General features: G+C 41.8%; 1 protein-coding gene across 7 annotated transcripts in view; it reads right to left on the bottom strand.

Annotated features, from left to right (window-relative positions):
• TBC1D1 (TBC1 domain family member 1) overlaps positions 1-19,195 on the bottom strand; it is a 289,772-nt gene that overhangs the window by 133,622 nt on the left and 136,955 nt on the right. For 3 of the 7 annotated variants that reach the window (XM_059923208.1, XM_059923205.1, XM_059923212.1), the window contains 7 exons: positions 18,481-18,591; positions 13,374-13,502; positions 11,572-11,658; positions 7,472-7,752; positions 5,182-5,343; positions 4,221-4,340; positions 3,061-3,200 (listed from right to left, as the gene is read on the bottom strand). In XM_059923208.1, the coding sequence (XP_059779191.1) occupies positions 3,061-3,200; positions 4,221-4,340; positions 5,182-5,343; positions 7,472-7,752; positions 11,572-11,658; positions 13,374-13,502; positions 18,481-18,591 (1,030 nt within the window). The remainder of the gene's footprint in view (positions 1-3,060; positions 3,201-4,220; positions 4,341-5,181; positions 5,344-7,471; positions 7,753-11,571; positions 11,659-13,373; positions 13,503-18,480; positions 18,592-19,195) is intronic. The other 4 variants (XM_059923206.1, XM_059923207.1, XM_059923211.1 and 1 more) reach the window with 4 other exon arrangements.

Here is a 19,195-nt window from a genome sequence, read left to right on the forward strand (position 1 = left end):
ACATCAGGGTAAGAGTAGGAATGTCTGATGGGGTGGGGTGCCACTTGAAATAGAGCGGCCAGTGCGGCTTCAGTGAAAAGGTGATTTTCAGCAATCATCTGAAGCAGGTGAGGGACTCGGTCATGGTTACACCAGTGGAAGCCCATTCCAGGCATGGCCGTGGAATGGCACGGCCAGGGCTCACACTGGCCGCCAGAGAATCAAAACACTGGCCGATCAGCACAGCAGCTCCCCCGGGGCCCCAGCGGCAGGACGGCGCGGGCCAGCGGCTCCACGGCAACCCCTGCAGAGGGGCCGAGGCCAGAGAAGCTTCCAGCGGGAGCACCAGAAGGACTTCCACACGGGGAAGGTGACTTTATACCAGAAACGTGTGCACCACTGATCAGTCTTTCTAATCTTATGAATTCTTCAATTCTTAAATAAAATGTCAATAAAAACACCACGCTCCCCTATCTCAATCAGTGTGGCAAGAGGCATAATTAATCCTATATCATAGGTGAGAAATTAGACAGCTGGTTCCAGATCACGGCTCCTAAGGGGAAAAGCTGGGATTTGGATGCAGGCACTCCGCTCCTGCTTTCAGAGGAGGTTTCCCTGAATGAGCTCTAAATTCTTTCCCAAAGCTCATCTTCATGACCACCTCAGACCACGATGAAGAGGTCAGCTCTCTGCTTTCCTGCAAACAAGTAGGTGATCCTGGGGGGCCTGTTAGGCAGACATTGGGGTGCTATTTTTAGTACCATTTCCAGCAGGGGAGATGGACACACCAAGTCCTGGGTTCCCAGTTTCCTGGAGACCATGCCACCCGGCCTGCAGGGTACTGGACAGATCTGCTCAGTGCTCTGACCTCTGGGGCAATAACAACTTATCCCATCTCATTCCCTGCAAACTTCTGCCCAGCTGGGTCAGAGGGCACAGGATTCACCAAAGAACACGGTCCACTGCAAACATTATCAATAACAATGCAACTTGGAGTTAAATATCCATTTCTTACAATATTCCCAGACTAACCCAATTAAAAAGAGAAGTTTCCTGCTTAACTTTCAAAAAGAGAATTCAGACACAAACTATGGTGTTCTTCCCCATTCCCTTTCTACCTGCTGGGGTGACACAAGATCACATTGTCTCACGCTGCCCACAGCGCCATCTCCTTGCCCATTTTATCTTGGGGTTCTCCAGAGAATCGAGCATTTGCCAGCACTGACTAATCTTCTGACCCAGGTCCCCCAGACACTGACCAGGAGATACCAGTGCGGGTCCCGTCTAGAAACTCACCGTACTTCCAGGAAGTATGGGAAAAGAGTGGCACCAGGGTGGGGCCTGTAGACACCAGCCATTTCCTCAGAGGCCAGAGCTCCAACCGGGAGCTGTGCATTTTACGAGCCTGCTGTTTTCTACAGCCACTACCGCAGCAACCCCTTTGGCTTAGAATTTTACAAGTTTAAAAAGGAGGGAACTAGGTTACACAATCTGGCTGTTGGACATTAGTAGGCAATGTACAACATGAAAATGAAATCTTTAAAACAAAAGTGTCTAAAATGATACAAATTGAAATAACTCCATTTACTAAAAAAAATTTTTTCATCACACTGAATGAATCAATCCAGCGCTCCTTTACACTGCTCCTGCTAGGGAACATGGGTATAGGAAGCTAAACACACCACTGCTCCAAACGCAGTAACGGCAACAAAAGTGTTACCACTTGACATGTGATATGTCTTTAGGTTTTCAAAGCACTTTCACATTTATCATTTAATGTAATTCCATGAGATGTGAAGAGCCAACACTACTGTAACCATTTTAGAACCAAAGAAACTAAGCACAAATGAAGTTCTATGATTTATATCACAAAGCGAGCTGAGCCCAAACCAGACTCTTGTTTAATTTGGCAGAGGACTCATTATCCGAATCAAATATTAAGAACTCTGGGGGAGAGAGGCGGGGAGGGAGAGAGAAGAAACAACAATGGGGGGAGGGGAGCAGGAAGGGAGGGTTCCTCCAACAGCACCTCCTCCCTCAGACAGCTGCATGGAACCTAGTCTGAACACTCTTGGGTTAGCCTTGGCCGCTTCCTAAGAGACATGAAGAAGTGTGTCGAGGGACAAGAGTGAGTCTCCACTACATGCAGTCTTGCAATCTGAGGAATTCAAGTAATCTTTGGAGGTCTGTTTTGCTGTGCTTTTATAAGGAAAAAATATTTTCTGATTAAGGAACACTAAGGAAAATAAATATCTACTGTTGAAAGTTTATGACATCACTGGGCAGAGAAAAATCTTAATTTTACTCAGAGGAACTGCATTTAAACTCCTCTTTTACATAATAACTCAACATACAAAGGCCTAAAGATAAACTTTAGCACATCCTCTACAGGCATATCTTGTTTTATTGCGCTTATTAGCTTTACTGTACTTCACAGACACTGCATTTTTTAGAAACTGAATGTCTGTGGCAACCCTGAATTGTCAGATGATGGTTAGCATTTTTTAGCAATCAAGGTTTTTTTAGGTAAGGTATGTATGTCTCTTTTAGACATAATGCTGTTGCACACTTAAAAGACTACATTATAGTGTCTATACTATAGTGTAAACATAACTTTTATGTGCACTGAGAAATCACAAAATTTGTGTGATTCACCTTATTGCAATATTCTTCTTATTGTGCTGGTCTGGAAGCCTAACCCATAATATCTCTGAAGTCTGCCTGTGTTTCTTTAGGTGGCACAAGAAGGATGAGAGAGAGAGTCCTCCTGTGACACCAGACTGAGTGACAGCAACTGACAAGGCACAGATCATCACAGGTGTGACCAGTGGGATAGAGGTAGCTCTAAAACCACACCATGCTGAGGTAGGGTGGAAACCGACACTTCAGTTGCAGAGAGGGAAGACAGATCCGCTGGAAACAGTGATAGGCGTTGCCATTTGAGCTTCTCAACCAGGGAACTTTAAAATCCGGGGATGATTTTGACTTGAAATCTCACTTCCCTCTTCTTCCACCAAATGTGCTTTTGCTACAGATGAAACTCAAGCCAGGATCTAGCTTTACGTCGGGGGTGGGCCTTACCTTCGTGTCTGCCGGGAGAATCGCAGGCTTTCTGCGGGGTGGCCACTCGAAGGAAGATCTGCTGCCTCCACGAGTGTCTCCGTGTCTTTATGGGGGTCCCGCTGGCGTCACCAAGATGGCTGGCTTTGGACTCAAAGTCCCTAAAATTACAAGACAATGATTTATGACTGGTGAGGAGACATAAGCAGGTATTTTAGCTTGACTTTTTGTTGTTTTTTAAACAGAGCACTAAATTATAAATTATCTTTGTACCAGCAAACATAACTAGATAATCAGAGGCATCAAATCAAACTCGCAGTGGGGCAACACTCCCACAGGACTGCTTTCTGACAGGGTGCTTTTTATGGAAAGAGTAAGGTTACATGTCCTTAATTTATTTTTATGGTAAAAGATATTAAGAACTACACTCCATGGATCTTGGCTTCCAATTGGGCTTCTCTTGGTGCCACTTCAGAAAAGAGAGATGGCCTAAAGGGGGCGCTGTCACCCGGGCCACAATCTCCCCTAGTCTGTGTGAGGGGAGATTTTCTTAGCATAGGCCTGTGTCTCCAAGGATCATCACAAAAAAAAAAAAAAAAAAAGAAAAAAGAAAAACATTAAATTACACAGAACCAGAAAGGGCAATAATTATGCAGTCATTTGCTAATGATGACTGTTTTAACATCTGTATGTTTTAAACTGCAAAATAAAGTATAGTTTTCAATATACATAAACACAATCACTAATTTCCTTTCTATTCACAGGACAACTTGGGGAACCCCTTGTAACTTACACCTGAATGTATACCAACAACTGAACAATCATCTGAACTTAGAGATCAAACATCCTGACTGATTTACTGGCAGCCATATATGCTCATTATCCAGAAACACTTCTATCACTTAGAGACAACGGTTAAGACTTTCTTTAATTTGCTGAAAATAACAATATATTAATAAACTAATCCTAGTCAAAACTGGATAACAGGTTGACTCCACATTTTTTTTAATTTTTTTTTTCACATTTTTTTAAATCACATCATCAGTAAGAAAAAATTATAAGAAGATACAATAGATCTAGCGAAAATGATTTTTTAAATGGCAAAAGTACAGACGAAAAATCCCTATATGTCTAACAATCAACACTTCTACCCAGATTGATATATCTAAATTAAACTCTACCTTTTTGTGTTCATAAAGTCAGAGGTGTTATTTTCATCTACAGGAGCCAGAAATTTTAGAAAATTTGGCACAGAGGAAGAAGAATGAAGTTTTTTCCGCAGGGCATTACGGTAGGAGATGCTGAGAGTGTGGTTGAAAAAAGAGTTTAGGATAAAGAAACAAACACACAAAGTATAAAACATAACCTTCAAAACAGAAGAAACATTTTATAGTTCTAAGGCTAAGGAAACTAAAGCGGGTAAGAAATCAAAAATAGTTTACAAATGAGATTTAACTTTCATTTTTAGTCAATAAAATTCTATTACTTTAAATGAATGGAATCAATGAACTAATTAACAAACATCAGTCCAGTTACACAAGATGAATAAATTCTAAAGATGTGCTGTGCAACATTGTGTCTACAGTTACAACACTGCCCGTAGTTAGTAATACCGTGAACACGCAAAAAATTTGTTAAGAGGGTAGATCTCATGTTAAGCGTTCTGACCAAAATAAAAACAAAACCACAACAATAAAAAATTCAGTCCATCATCCAAAATGACTCCTTCCTTCCAAAGTAGAAAAATAATTTGCCTAAATTAATGAGGAAATTTCTGATATGGCACAAATCGCAATGTATATGATCAAGCACATTGCCGTTAACGTGTGTGTATGTGTGTGTGTGTGTGTGTGTACACTAGCGCAGGGGAATGTGAAAATAAGTATATAAAAAATAATTTGCCATCAAGACTGTTTTCATAATAATTTTGAGGGAATTAATCAATAGTAAAATTAAGTAGATTCAAATGATAGACTGAAAATAGGAAAACCAAAACCAAACAAGCACACACACACACACACACACACACACACACACACAAGCGGTGGCCCCGGGGTCCTTGTGTAGACATTCAGCACACTCTCTCTGCGTGAGCATCCCAGGAAGACGAACGACACTGAACTTGCCATGCGGGTGGCTCACCTCTTCGGCACAGCATTGCCACTCTGTTCTCCACTTGGGTAATGTTTGAGGTACTTAAAAAAATTGGGCGAGGAGGCGGAGGGGGTAAGATGAGGTGGAGGAGCAGGAGCTGAAGACTGACCTGAGCCACTTTTAGACTCGCCAACAGGTGGATGATTCCCACTAAATAGCAATTAGAGAGAAAGCAGGGGAGTTAGAGTAAAAGGGGGGGACAGCACCGCGCAGGAAACGCAGAGGACACACGGAGGAAACAGCAACTGTCACAGTTAGAGGGTGCTCTCCTCTTCTGCGCCCCAATTCCTGCTGGCAAAGGCAGCTCTCAGTCAAGAGGGCACTGTGAAAGGTCCCTCTTGATCACTTCCCACATGCCTATGTGCGCAAGAGACCCGTTTCCTCTACTCCTTTCTTAGGATCTGACGGGGAAAATTTTTTTTTAATTAAAACAAAAGCAAAGGAAAGCAAAACAAAATCCAGAGTTTTAGAAATACATCTCTCTTCAAAATGAACAATAACCTGCCTTGAATGTCCAAGTTCCATTTCCTGTGCATAAGTGAGCAGAGTTCATGAGGGGGGAGAAAAGCAAAAGAGGCATGCTGGGGGGCGGGGGAGGAGGGGGAGGACGGTACCACGCCCCCTCATCACCCGCGCCCCACAGGACCCTTTAGAAAGCTGCTTTCTTAGGAGAGAAGGGAAATGGACTGTCAGGGACTTCTCATTTCCTGCCACCTCTGGCTTGTGTGAAACAGTGGGCTTATTAGCAAGAGGACTAGAAATCTCCAGACAGGAAAAGTTCCATTATCACTAATATGCCAGAAAAAGAGGGGTGGGAGCCAGTGCAGAGGCAGAATAAAACAAGTGTGCGCGCAAGGTTTTAAGAAACATGACAAGAACCCACAAAGCCTCAAACAAACTATGCTTGCCTCCAAAACATCACAGAATTGAATATTAGCTTCTGAAGCATGTCCTGCTTTGGGATCACAATTATCCAGCCAAATTCCAAAGAACCATCATAACTATTTTCAATGGCGTACGGAAAACAGAGCTGAGCGGCTCTACTAGCTCGTTTGAGATCGCTAGCACGTGTCACTACTTCACCAGCAACACCCCAACACCCACCCCCGTGTGGACTCTCCCTCATCTGTGCAGGGCCTGCACCGAGACACACATCCTGGCTTCTGTTGTCACCAAAATCAGGCAGCAGCTGCACACAGGTGTGGCCTACTTCATCCTTCTACAGTGAGGAGTTTTAAAATATTTTTAAAGTGATTTTTTTTTATTTTATTTATTTATTTATTGGCTGCGTTGGGTCTTCGTTTCTGTGCAAGGGCTTTCTCTAGTTGCAGCGAGCAGGGGCCACTCTTCATCGCGGTGCGCGGGCCTGTCACTATCGCGGCCTCTCCTGTTGCGGAGCACAAGCTCCAGACGCACAGGCTCAGTAGTTGTGGCGCACGGGCTTAGTTGCTCGGCGGCATGTGGGATCTTCCCAGACCAGGGCTCGAACCCGTGTCCCCTGCATTGGCAGGCAGATTCTCAACCACTGCGCCACCAGGGAAGCCCCTAAAGTGATTTTTAAACATACCTCTGTGTCCATTCATGGTCTCTGACACTCGGAGTCAAATTAATTGCCAAGGGACCCCAGAAGGAGGCAGGAGAACTTCTAGTACTGCTTACCCAGCTCTATAGCCAGGAAATCCCAACTGCTCACTGGAGCCCAATTATTAAAATTAGTAAATCTTGTTCGAAGAATCCAGAACTCTCACATTGGAGGAGGTTTTAGAGACCACCTATTGTGTCATACAGTGTCAACTGTGTCATACAGTGAAGTGAAGTAACTTTGCCCGGGTCACAGACGGCTTGGGACAGAGCTAGGACAGAGGCCCCGGCATCACTGCGCTTCTCGCCGGGGACTCCAAATGAGCAGACTCACCTGACTGCTCACTCGCTACTTCCCTCCAGGCCAGAGGCAGAGCGCACGGTCAGGGCTGCCTCTCACTGTGTGAGGAGGGACCATTCTGCATCTTAGGGGCCATTTCTGCTCGTCTTACCTGCTTCCTCACCGTACTTGCACTTGAACAGGTAACAAGCATCTCTTACATCTACATATTTCCCAAGGGAGGAAGACGGGAGGAACACGTCACTGCTTCGAGTTTTACCTTTTTAAGCCAAGAGTGAAACCTGACTCAGGTTTCTCTTTTCACCCAACAGACATGCCTGGGATGCACATACCTGGTTAGTAACAGACATGCCCCAGCCATTTAGACAACAAATCTACATTTTCAACAAATCTTACTTTCGTTCATGAGGCGTCTCTGTGCTCACTGAGTGATACCTCACAAGTTTCCTTTGCGAGACCCCTGGAGACCCCCGTGCCGGCTGCAGAGGTTCCTGGCGTTCCACGGGGACGTGACTCAGAGTGTTGGCGCGCCTTCTGAAGCCCTGCTGGGGTGAGAGCAGGGCTGGTTCTTCCGCGGGGTGGCTCTCTGAGTCACTGGACAGGTCATCCGAGGAGCCAAGGAGTCTGAAGGAGCTCTCAGAGATGGGCAAGGCCTCCTTTTCACACACAGACGGCTCCTGGCAGCAGGCAGACAGCAGATCAGACACAAGGCAAGGCACTTGTGGGACTTACAGATCTCTAATTCCAGCTGCAGGAAAACATTTCAAAATGTAGGCACATCTTCTGATCGCAGTGCCATCTAGAGGCCACCAAGAGTATACGGCGATAAAGGCCCACTAAATGCCTGCTCCCGGGAGACAAAACGTTAGTGTGCAGGACAAATGGGGAAACTGTCCAAGTGCAAGTGTGAAGCACATAAATTATAACCAGTAACTGCCCTAAGCAAAGCTGAAATAGTTCTCTTTCTAGAAAAGAGAGCTCTTTACTACTGCCTATAACAAGTATAGCGAGTGCTGTGTAACTTGTCTGCACAGTTTAAACAAATCAAGTTCTTTATCTTGGCCAAGTGTGTTCATACATGTGATAGCCACATTTTATGGCTCTCTCTGAATTTGATCTAATGTTTGGATTTAACTTGGTAATCTTGAGTGTTAAAAATTACATCCTATATTATTCTTAGATATGGAAAATCTCTCTCTAGGCACTTATTGACATGATTCAGGGCAAATCACTTAACTTCTTCCTGCACCTCAATTTCCTCATCTGTAAAAGGGTAGAGTGAAAATTTATCTCACCAGGTTTCAGAATTAAGCAAGCTAATACAACTAAAAGTACTTGTCTGATGTTAAATGTTATATAAATATGTTATTGTCTTATTAGGCACTCAGTGAATTTCCTGAGTGGGTACTCAAACATTTGTTGAGAATCATGACAATATTCTAATATCGTAGGCTCTCAAGATGCATACTTTTTCAAAGGAATGAACTACCACCACTCATGCTTAGCACTGCACGCCCAGGACGTGGTGGGGGCCAATATATTTTTGTTAAATCAAAAAATATAAAATAACTGATGTGTATAAAATTGATGACTAATAAGAACCTGCTGTATTAAAAAAAAAAAAAATATATATATATATATAACATAAGAAGTGTACCAGCTTGTCCCTACTGAAATTACTAGAAGGGATGAATAAATCAACATGAAAAGAGCAAAAAGGAATGAATGCATCTAATAACGGTGGACTGGAAAATCTAAATTCCACCTGTTCATTTGACCTGCAGTTGAGTGTCTCTTAGATGATAGGTATTAAGGATTTTAATTTAAAAAAATTAAATTTATGTTTATTGAGGAGAAAGGTTATATACACTTAATTTTGTAGGAATTAGATTTAAAAAGCTTAATTCCCAACACATTATGAAATGTTAATTAAACAGTAACTTAAATTTTTCATTCTTCAGGACTCTACAGTTACCAAGATTCTTTTAATTTAAGGATTCAAAAATGTGTTTAAGACAATTCATCAAGCAATCTCCATCAGGCAAACCTGTTCATCTCAACTCTCATTAACGTCCTTCCCAATTATGTGGAAGAGCTAACCCTTAGCTTCATCTAACACCTGAAAGGGCCACTGGATGTTCAGCTTCTTTGCTTCCAGATGATCAATTTATTGGAAGAGATCCAATTACATAAAAGCACACTTTTACAACAGTTTCTCAACGTCAGGATGAACAAACGATGTAAAGAAGTGCATGTAGCCACACATACAATATACACAAATAGGTTCTGAAAAGCTGCATTTCCCTTAGAGTTACCCTAGAAATTCAAACCATGCGTATATTCCTAGATCTGTGATTTGAAGAAGAATAAAAAAAAAAAAAAGCAATAAGACTTACTGGAAAAGTCACTTGAGTGACATGAATTTCTTCACAGCATCTTTATTGGAACTAATCTGGAACACCCTCTTCCCTGTCCACTTCCACGGGTGCAATTCCTATACTTTCTCCAAGATCTATTAAAAGCACTACTGCTCCCCTCTCCAAGCTTTCTCTGGTTCCACTGACCAAAAATAGCTCCCCTTCCTCTTGCTCCTGTGACAGCTAAGCTACCATGGCTCTTATTTGAACTCAGGCTCACAGCTACTCTATTTGATGCTGGTATATCTGTCGCCTCTCCTACCAGATGAGTTCCTTCCTGCAGGGTAGAAGCTCTGTCTTTTTCATCTGTATCCAGCAGATAAAAAAAAAACCAAGGGGCTTCCCTGGTGGTGCAGTGGTTGAGAATCTGCCTGCCAATGCAGGGGACACGGGTTCGAGCCCTGGTCTGGGAAGATCCCACATGCCACGGAGCGACTAGGCCCGTGAGCCACAATTACTGAGCCTGCGCATCTGGAGTCTGTGCTCCGCAACAAGAGAGGCCGCGATAATAAGAGGCCCGCGCACCGCAATGAAGAGTAGCCCCCACTTGCCGCAACTAGAGAAAGCCCTCGCACAGAAACGAAGATCCAACACAGCCAAAAATAAATAAGTAAATAAATAAAATTTAAAAAAAAAAAACCAAAACACTTCCAAACTTCAAATGAATTGTGGGTAGAATCAGTATGGAGGAGATGGAGGGCAGATGACCCTACATTTCACTAAATTCTAACTTAGAAAATCATATTCAGGGCATTCCCTGGTGGTCCAGTGGTTAGGACTCCACACTTCCACTGCCTAGGGCGTGGGTTCAATCCCTGGTCAGGGAACTAAGATCCCGCAAGCCACACAGCACGGACGCCCCGCACCCCCCCCCCCCGAAAAATCATATTCAGAAGACTGGGGTCTAGGGACTTGCTCCCCTAAGTGGGTCCACAGACCAGCGGCATCAACATCACCTTGGAGCTTGTCAGAAATTGGCCATTTCAGGAATCACCCCAGGCCTACTGAATCAGAATCTGCATTTTAACCAGATCCCATTAAACATGCACCTTAGAAATTGAGAAAGCACTCAACTGAGGCAGTGTTTCTCACACTATAGGCTGTAACACATTGGTAGGCAGTGATATCAATTTCGTGGTCTGCCACAAACTTTTTAAAGCAATAGCAAATACCAGTATGTATCACATGTTTACAGTAAACATCATTTTGTGAAATCTTATTTTCATTTTATCTGTGAGCATGTAGGTATGTGTGTTTCTGAACTAGTTTGCAACGTTAAATGTGTAAATTACTGTTGGTTCTGGTCTAAAAACTTTGAAAGCCACATGCCCAGGAGGAAGCGCAGAAGAACTTTGATTCCTGTGGTAAGGAGCTGGCCTCCACGACAACTCCCCTTCTTTCCATCCCAGGGCACTCTGACATCCCCAGCACAAAACCCGAAATCCACTTTTCTGGTGGTTAAAAAGTTGAACTAACTAGGTTTAAGTACGCGTCTATGTTTAGCAAGCAAGAAATTAAAACAAGGACATAGACACAGGTCTGCTACCAAAGAGAACTGCTGGCTTGCTCACTATCACAAAGCTGGGCTTGGTGGCAGACGCGAGGGGTGAGGCTTATTTATAAAAATAGTGATGTTTAATTATAATCATAGAGTCAGGCAGAGGACAGAGTAAGTTTCAGGAATTTAAGGTGCATACTTGTCATAATTCGTAAACCCACGTTTGAGGTTTTCCCAATTTAAATTATTTTTAATATTTCATTTAGATTTCATTGGAAAACCCACTAAAGAAAGAAATCCATTGATCACTTGTGATTAATTAGATCTCAGTGGCCTGAAATTGTGCTTTTACCTCTTTGCTTATGGAATAGCCCTCTGTTTTGGTATGTACAACTTTTTGGCTAGAGTAGAACTGCACAACCAGCCCTCCACCTGCATAATGAAGTCCGGAAGCACCAAATTTTTCATGATTGGAGCTATAAGGCTTCTTTTGTTCCTTCTGATAGGCCCGGTATATAGGAGATGAGCAAGACCCACTTGCTGGTTTCTTCAGGGTGTCATATAAAAAACAATGTGCTTACTTTGCTGCTGTTACTTAATGTGCTAGACACGGAGCTGTCCAGATCCAGACTGGCGGAGTGCTCCTGGAGGCCTCTGGCTTTATTACCCTAGGGAAAGAAAAGCAGTCGAGTTATGACCCCTGAGGCTTTTGTAAAGGCATCTGCTAGAAGCAACCTGGTCTATTTAAATAAGTTCAGGAAAAGTGCATCTACTGAGAAACTCTGCTGAGCACATATGTGCACGAAGACAATCAACATTTCTGTCTTTTTTTTTTTTTTTTTTTAACCAAACTAAATGTTCCAAAGCACCTCGTGGGTTAGTCATTTGGCAGGGATGATGGGCAGAAGAGACAACGTGTCTAGAAGAAAAGCAAGCGCTGAAGTGCGCACACTCAACAACAGAGTCCCCCCTCTGAGTCACACGGTGTCATGACCCGCCAGCCTATGACACACAAACCACAATCTCTCGGTCTGGGAGCTCTCAAAGGCAGCCCCACCCCAGTTCTGGTTTTGTAAATGAACTGCTTTTAATTATCTGTAAGGCTGCTGTGAAGTTCTCAGAAACAGCTTCATACAAAATAAAATTTATAACAAAAAAAAAATGTTTCAAATGGGGTGGTTCATGAAATAAAAGATAACTATAAGAAGATACTGCAAAGCTCCAGAAAGGTGTGAAACTTTGAGAGAAAACAGAACTTTTATTTCTTCAAAGTGCCATCAAGGTATTTACACTCACGCTGGGGTTGGCGTGGGGGGGTGCGGGGGTCGGTAGTAATTTCTTAAAGAACTCCCAGATCAGTACATACGTATACTCTGTTCTCCCTATAGAGCTGCAGGCCACAAACTTTTTCCGTGAAGGGCCAGATAATAAATCTCTTATGCTTTGTGGACCATATGGTACCCGTGGCAAGTACTCAACTCTGCAGAAAAGCAGCCTTAGATAATAGGTGAATGAATTGATGTGTCTGTGTTTCAATAAAACTCTATTTACAAAAACAGGAGGTGAATGGTATTTGACCCAAGGGCCACAGTTTGCAGATCCTGCTATAAATAGTTTCAGACACATAACAATAGCAGCTAACGATAACAATTTTTTTATGATGTAATCAGAATTTTTATTTATTTATTTATTTATTTATGTATTTTATTTTTGGCTGCGTTGGGTCTTCGTTGCTGCGCGCGGGCTTTCTCTAGTTGAGGCGAGCGGGGGCTATTCTTCGTTGCGGTGCTCAGGTTTCTCATTGCAGTGGCTTCTCTTGTTGCGGAGCACGGGCTCTAGGTGCACGGGCTTCAGTAGTTGTGCCTCGCCGCCTCAGTCGTTGTGGCTCGCAGGCTCTAGGGCGCAGGCTCAGTAGTCGTGGCGCACGGGCTTAGTTGCTCCCCGGCATGTGGGATCTTCCCGGACCAGGGCTCGAACCCATGTCTCCTGCATTGGCAGGCAGATTCTTAGCCACTGCACTACCAGGGAAGTCTCACAGTAACAATTTTTAAACTGTACCTAGTGACACTAGGGAGAATGGAACCCACACCTAGGTGTATCTAATCCATGCTCTTTACAGGGACTGGCCAACAAATAACATTCTTTTGGGAGACAAAAATTGCATAGAATACAAAAGAGTAGAGAACATTTTTTAACCCGGACCAAGTTAAAAACTGAATTTTCAGTGTAGATAACATTTTTCTAACACTGAGAAGACACCAAAAAAGGTTTTACCCTTCTAAACTTTATGATGAACACTGATGGAACGAAAGCAAAGAACTGAATTTCATGTTCTCTCAAAAAAAGTGATTTAACTTAAACTAGGAGGAATTATGCCACTTACCCGGGACAAAATACTTTCTAAAGACTCCGTTAAAGATCTCTTCGCTTTGTTTTTCAGCATATCTAGCCTAAATCGAGTGGCACTAGATGGTAATTCACTTGCAATATTCTCCGCTGCAATCTGTGATGTCTAAAAAGTGAAACAATGGAAAATTAAGTCACTTAGATCTTCCTTCCCTCCTTCTTTCCTTCCTTTTTAAAGGACTGAAAAATCTCTAGACTGCATCTTTTTGACCTCAGGTCATATTCTTTCTGTGACCTATTCTCATCTGCTCCTTGGTGACATGACTTCAAGTCCTGGAAATAATTTTGCCTCAAAGAGTTGCTTTGCCTACTCCAAACAAAATAAGGAAAAGTGCTTAGAAACTAATCAGTTAACAAAGCAGTTTAGAGCTTGGGCTCTGTGGCTGGATCAGAGATATGTCATTCACTACCTGTGGCCTCGAGCAAGTCACTTACTTTCTCTGAGCCACAATTTGGTCTTCTGTAAATTGAGATCAACCTCACGATCTAACCATAGTGCTATGTAGTGAGATTAAAACAGGTAAAGCATGTAAAACGTTGGGCACAGCTTCTGGTACAAAGGTAGCTATGATTAGCTTTTCAAAGTAAAGTAACAACTTACTTTTGGGGGCATTTCAGTGGGTGAGACAAAATAAATCTAATCAACTGAAGAGTCCATCCTCTCTGCCTACACTAATCCCTTCATCCCCTTCTACAGAGTTCTTTTTCCTCTCTCCCACCTATTGTTTCCATCATCCCATTCATTCTCCTCTGCAACCAAGTCTCTCCCTTAACTGACCAGTAACATGAAACTGACAACATAAAAGTCTGTTTGCCAATCACAAAATGAAGTTTAATGTTACTTATTAACAAAGAGGTATGCTTAAAAAGAAAAACAAAAAACCTCTACTCTAGATTAAATTGTTTCTTCTATGGATTCTTACCTGAATGCTTCCTGCTAGATGATGATTTTGTTAGAAAAATACTCAACCGCATCCTCCATTACTCTAAACACCAACTATTCTTTGTTGTCGTTACATATGTCAAGCATACAGAAAAATGTGCAGATTAATACAGTAAATGCCTTCATACCACCTCCAGCTCTGGCCAAGTTAACATTGTGCAGGTGTTGAGAAGAACAGTGATGAGCACAGGCTCTGGCAGTCACTCAACAAATACTGACTAAGTTATGTAGCATGGGTGGATGCCTTACTAGTTGCAATTTGGTCCTGTGCAATCATTTCCCAAGAGTAAGAGCCTATCCAGACTCGAGTCAGCCTCTACAGCCAAAGGAATTACCCACAAAGAACCCTCAGGGGCCTGCATTTGACTCAATACCAGCTCACTCAAGAAGTTAAGAAACTGTAGACCTGCTTTCAAACTCAAAACCAAAGTTTTCATAAAAAAGAAGCATTTTGAATTGTTCTGATATATACAGAAAATACTGGCTAAAAGACTAGTAGAACGTAGTAGATCCTACATAGAAGAAAAACTGCACTTGTGTTTTTCTTTTTATAAACCAGGCCATAAGAATGTCTATGTACTTAATTCAATGCTTCTTCTGCTCTCCTCTACCATCTAAAAAGGTTCTTTTCTATGTCTATCACCATAATTCAAATGTAATCTGAAAATAATTCACATTTAGAAAATAATTTGCATTTAGAAAATAACATATTCCTTGTTTATTTTAAACTAAGCATCTAGAAGTTTCTCCTTTGAAGATGATGCTGGTTCTTGGATAAGTTTCTAGTTTGGGGCTCTAGAGTGAATTTGTACTGCAGTCCTCACATTGCCCATCCCAAGACAGATGGGTAAACTCTAAGCATGAACGTTTGGAGCCAAGTTTTAAATTCTGAAGCTACAATGAAGTTCTCAGTTCAGAACCCACCATCCAGTAGTGTCACAATGTATCCACCATCAGCCTTACTCAGAATAACCAGCACCTAGAAATAGCTAAGGTGCCCATCAAAAGGAGAATGGAGAAACAAACTGTGCTATTGACACAATGGAATAAAAAGGAACATAATTACTGATTTCTGAAGCAACAAGGACAAATATCAAAAACAATAGCAAAAACATTATGCTAAGCGAAAGAAGCCAGAACTAAAAGAGAACATACTGTAATGATTCCATTTATAGAAAGTTCTAAAACAGGCAAAACGAATCTGTGGCAGAAAAAAAATCAAAACAGTGGTTGCCTGGGGGAGGGAGGGAGTGAAGACTGACTGGGTATGAGGGTACTTTCTGGCATGATGGAGATGTTCTATACCTTGATACGGGTCTGGGCTACCTAAATATATGAAATCCTCAAAACTCAACAAATGGTACACTCAAGATTTGTGCAACTTACTATATGTAAATGTTATCTCCAAAAAACTGTAAATAAATACTAAATTCTAATTAATGATATGCATACTGAAGTGTTTAGGGATCAAGAGTACTAGCATCAGAAACTTACTTTGAAAAGCGTCAAAAATAAGGTGGAGTAATAGATGGATAGCTATATGGGAAAGCAAACATAACAAAACGTTTAAAATGGTTTCACCCAGATGGTGGGTATGTGAGTGTTCACTGTGTGATTCTTTCAACTTTTCTGTATGTTTGAAATTTTTTGTAATAAAATGTCAGAAAAAAAAAAGAAAAAAAGAAAAACTTATCTACTGGATAACGGACCCAGACAAATCGATGAGTGGTTACATAACATAAGACTTTGTCAGTTAATCATTTTGCCCTTTAGGAGCTTAAGATAATGTCCTTGGACCTCAGACACGTGGGCTCCACACTGTCTAGCAAATGACTTGACCTCTGTTCCTCATGTCCCTGTCTCTAACATGGGTATTATACCACCTATCTCAAAAAAGTTGTTGTAGAAAAAAATGGAATAATTCATGGAGAGAATTAAAACTATACCTAGTACATGGGAAACATTCAATCAGTGGCAGTTGATTTAATATTATTAATTTTTGTACCAGCTCAGTGAATACAAGCAGAAATGACATGTCCATTGATTCAAACATGATACTCTCTAAACTTTATTAATTTATAGGTCTTTGCCCAAACTGAATCCTTTCCCATAAGATCAAAGGATTCATTCAGTTTGTTTTCCACTTTATGGAATGATTCCTCAGACAGGTATCCAACACTAACGCTTCAGTCTGAAAAGCATGTGCAGTGAGGCGTCACCACAGCTCTGAGAAGTACAGCCCTGAGACTGTGCTCATTGTCTTCCATCTACTTTTGAAGGCTGCTGGACACAGACCACAATTCTACCTCTCTCTAGGTCAAGTCAAAACACATTTTCAAAGGTTACAGGAATTTTTAGGAGCAATAAGAAGATAATGAAATCCATGTGGTTAAATTATCTGGTAGCAGAAAGTGAGAGCAGGAATCTATTGGTGAACTCTCAAAAGTTCATCTGATCGATCTATAAAGCAGCTGCGGCTCCGAAAAGCCGAACTCGGAGCCCAAGAGGGTGTCCAGCCTAGGGGACACCCAACTACTGCCCAGACACCAGTTCCACTTTGTGAGACTTGGTCTTCTTTACATTAAATTCTCTTTTCAAATGAAAAAAAAAAGAAATTAATATATTTCTTTACTGTACTAGTCTATGCCCAAATCATAAAGATACTACCCTGTTCCACAAAAATGAGATTGCATTTAGGGCAAAACTTTCCATCCACCATAAACACTTCATTCTCCTTTCTAGCCGTTATAAATTATTTCAAAATTATCAATTTCCTGTTGGAACAAGTTAGAGTGACTCAGGAAAGAGAAAATCAAAACATAGAATAACTATCAGTGGCACAAGAGAAAAAAGGAAAGAAAATGAGAAAAGAAATGTGTTGAAAAGTGAACTAGGGAATTAACTGAAAACTTAGACTGGGTGGCCCATCCAAAAGTGAACAGGAGGATAACAGAACTTGCCCACTCTCTTAAGGGTACCGGCTGAGAAGGGAAGAAGGTCAACACACAAAGGCCAAAAACACAGTGTACTGATATTAGGGTCACAGCTAAGGGGCCCTAGAGTTGGCCGATGAAATTAAAAACAATGTTGGCCACTGTATGTGACCAGGAGTTCAGGAAAGGCACACAATTGCCAAAGCCAGCTGGAAAGCAGAAAGCAAATGGGGAGAGTTGCTGTGTGTGCATCCAAGTAAAACTGCATCACGGTTACGTTACCAGAAAAGCAGAGGCTGTTTACAGGGAAAATAGCAAGAGAAGAGCACACAGCTGAGCATTAAAACACCTTGAGAATAAGCACTCAGGAAGTATTCTTTTTTTTAAAAAAAAAAAAAAAAAAAGGCAATATACTTCTGGAAATTAAAGACTTTTTGAACATCCTTCACTGATTTTTCTCTAGGCTTTCTGGCCTAGCAGTAACTTAAACAAATATAAAATGCATGTTTAGAAGCTATACTGGTTATTGTAAATTGACTTACAGAGAGTCCGAAAGAGATAGGAAAATGGTCCTGAACCCCAAACGCGAAGCTCTTCAAAGACAGAGCCCTGAAGGGCAGCCCCAGCCTCTGGGATAGCAGCCCTCACACAGAAAAGCTGAACAGAGCCGTGGCAAGAGAGGACAGGAGGCCAACTCCGCACCTCCAGCATATGAAGTGGAATTAACGGAAGCTCCATATCTGAATAGCACGTAAACCAGGCTCATACTGTATGGGATTTACCAGTAGTGCTATCTTACATTCACATTGCATTTTTATTACAAAGAGCTTCCGGGCACTTTATGCAATTCTGAAGGCAGCTGTACAATGTCAGTCCCATTTTATCAAGGAGGAAGGTGAGGTGACAGGGACTGGCTCCCTGCAGGTCGAGGAGCTTTCCGTGTCAGCATCCACTCGTAAACTTCACTCTCGATGCTCTACACCAGTCCCCTCGTCAGAGCGACTACTCTGCTCCCACCACAATGCAGACAGAAACTCTCCTCACCTTTTCTAAGCACAATCTAAATATTCCCCAGTTTCCCCTACATGTGTAACAAATGAAAATAAAATTCAGGGAGAAAAAGAAGTTTCAGAGCTTCAGAAAATCCTCAACACTCTGTTTTACACAGTGTCCTGGTAAAATTTTAAGAAGAGAGAAAAATGCCATACCTGCTTTATCTCCCCAACATGGACGTGAACTTTTTGTTTCTCTTCATATAAACATCTCAGGAAAGAAACAATCAATTCATTCTCTCGCTGCTCATTTCTTGGTCTCAATTTCTTAATGAAAAAAAAAAGAATATATTACATTAATTTTTAATTGTCGCCAAAACTGCTAACCCATCCCTTTGAAAATGCTAACAAGCTTCCATTCATCGACTAGTGCTTTTACCCAATGACCTCACTAGGGGGCACCAATGATCCTACAACTGGAGATAATTTTTTAAAAGAAACAGATAACGAAGACAGTGGGCCAGATTTAGCCTCTGACCTCTGATGTCCTTATACCTAAAATAAACATTTCACATCAGATAGAGGCATAGTCAAAATATTTAATAAACAGTCTTAAAAACGTAAGAAAAGGACAAAAATCTGTGTAAACACCCAGAGGTCAAGAGCCACAATGGTTACTTATTTATAAACTCTTACGGTTAGAGAACTGGAAAGGAAACCAGCAACGGGATCCAGGGCCATGGTTCCTTCCACATGTCAAACATGTTCATCATGAAGCACTTTCTGGAAGCCCCACAAGGCATACACTTGCACACAAAATTTCATGGCATGGACTCAATTTTTTTCCTCTGGTTTTTAAAAAATTATTTGTATGCCTTTTATTTTTCACACAAGGTAGTGGCAAAGCACACTGGACTAGAAATCAGGTCAT

This window comes from Balaenoptera ricei, chromosome 5 (assembly GCF_028023285.1).
Source record: "Balaenoptera ricei isolate mBalRic1 chromosome 5, mBalRic1.hap2, whole genome shotgun sequence".
NCBI classification, from domain to species: Eukaryota; Metazoa; Chordata; class Mammalia; order Artiodactyla; family Balaenopteridae; genus Balaenoptera; species Balaenoptera ricei.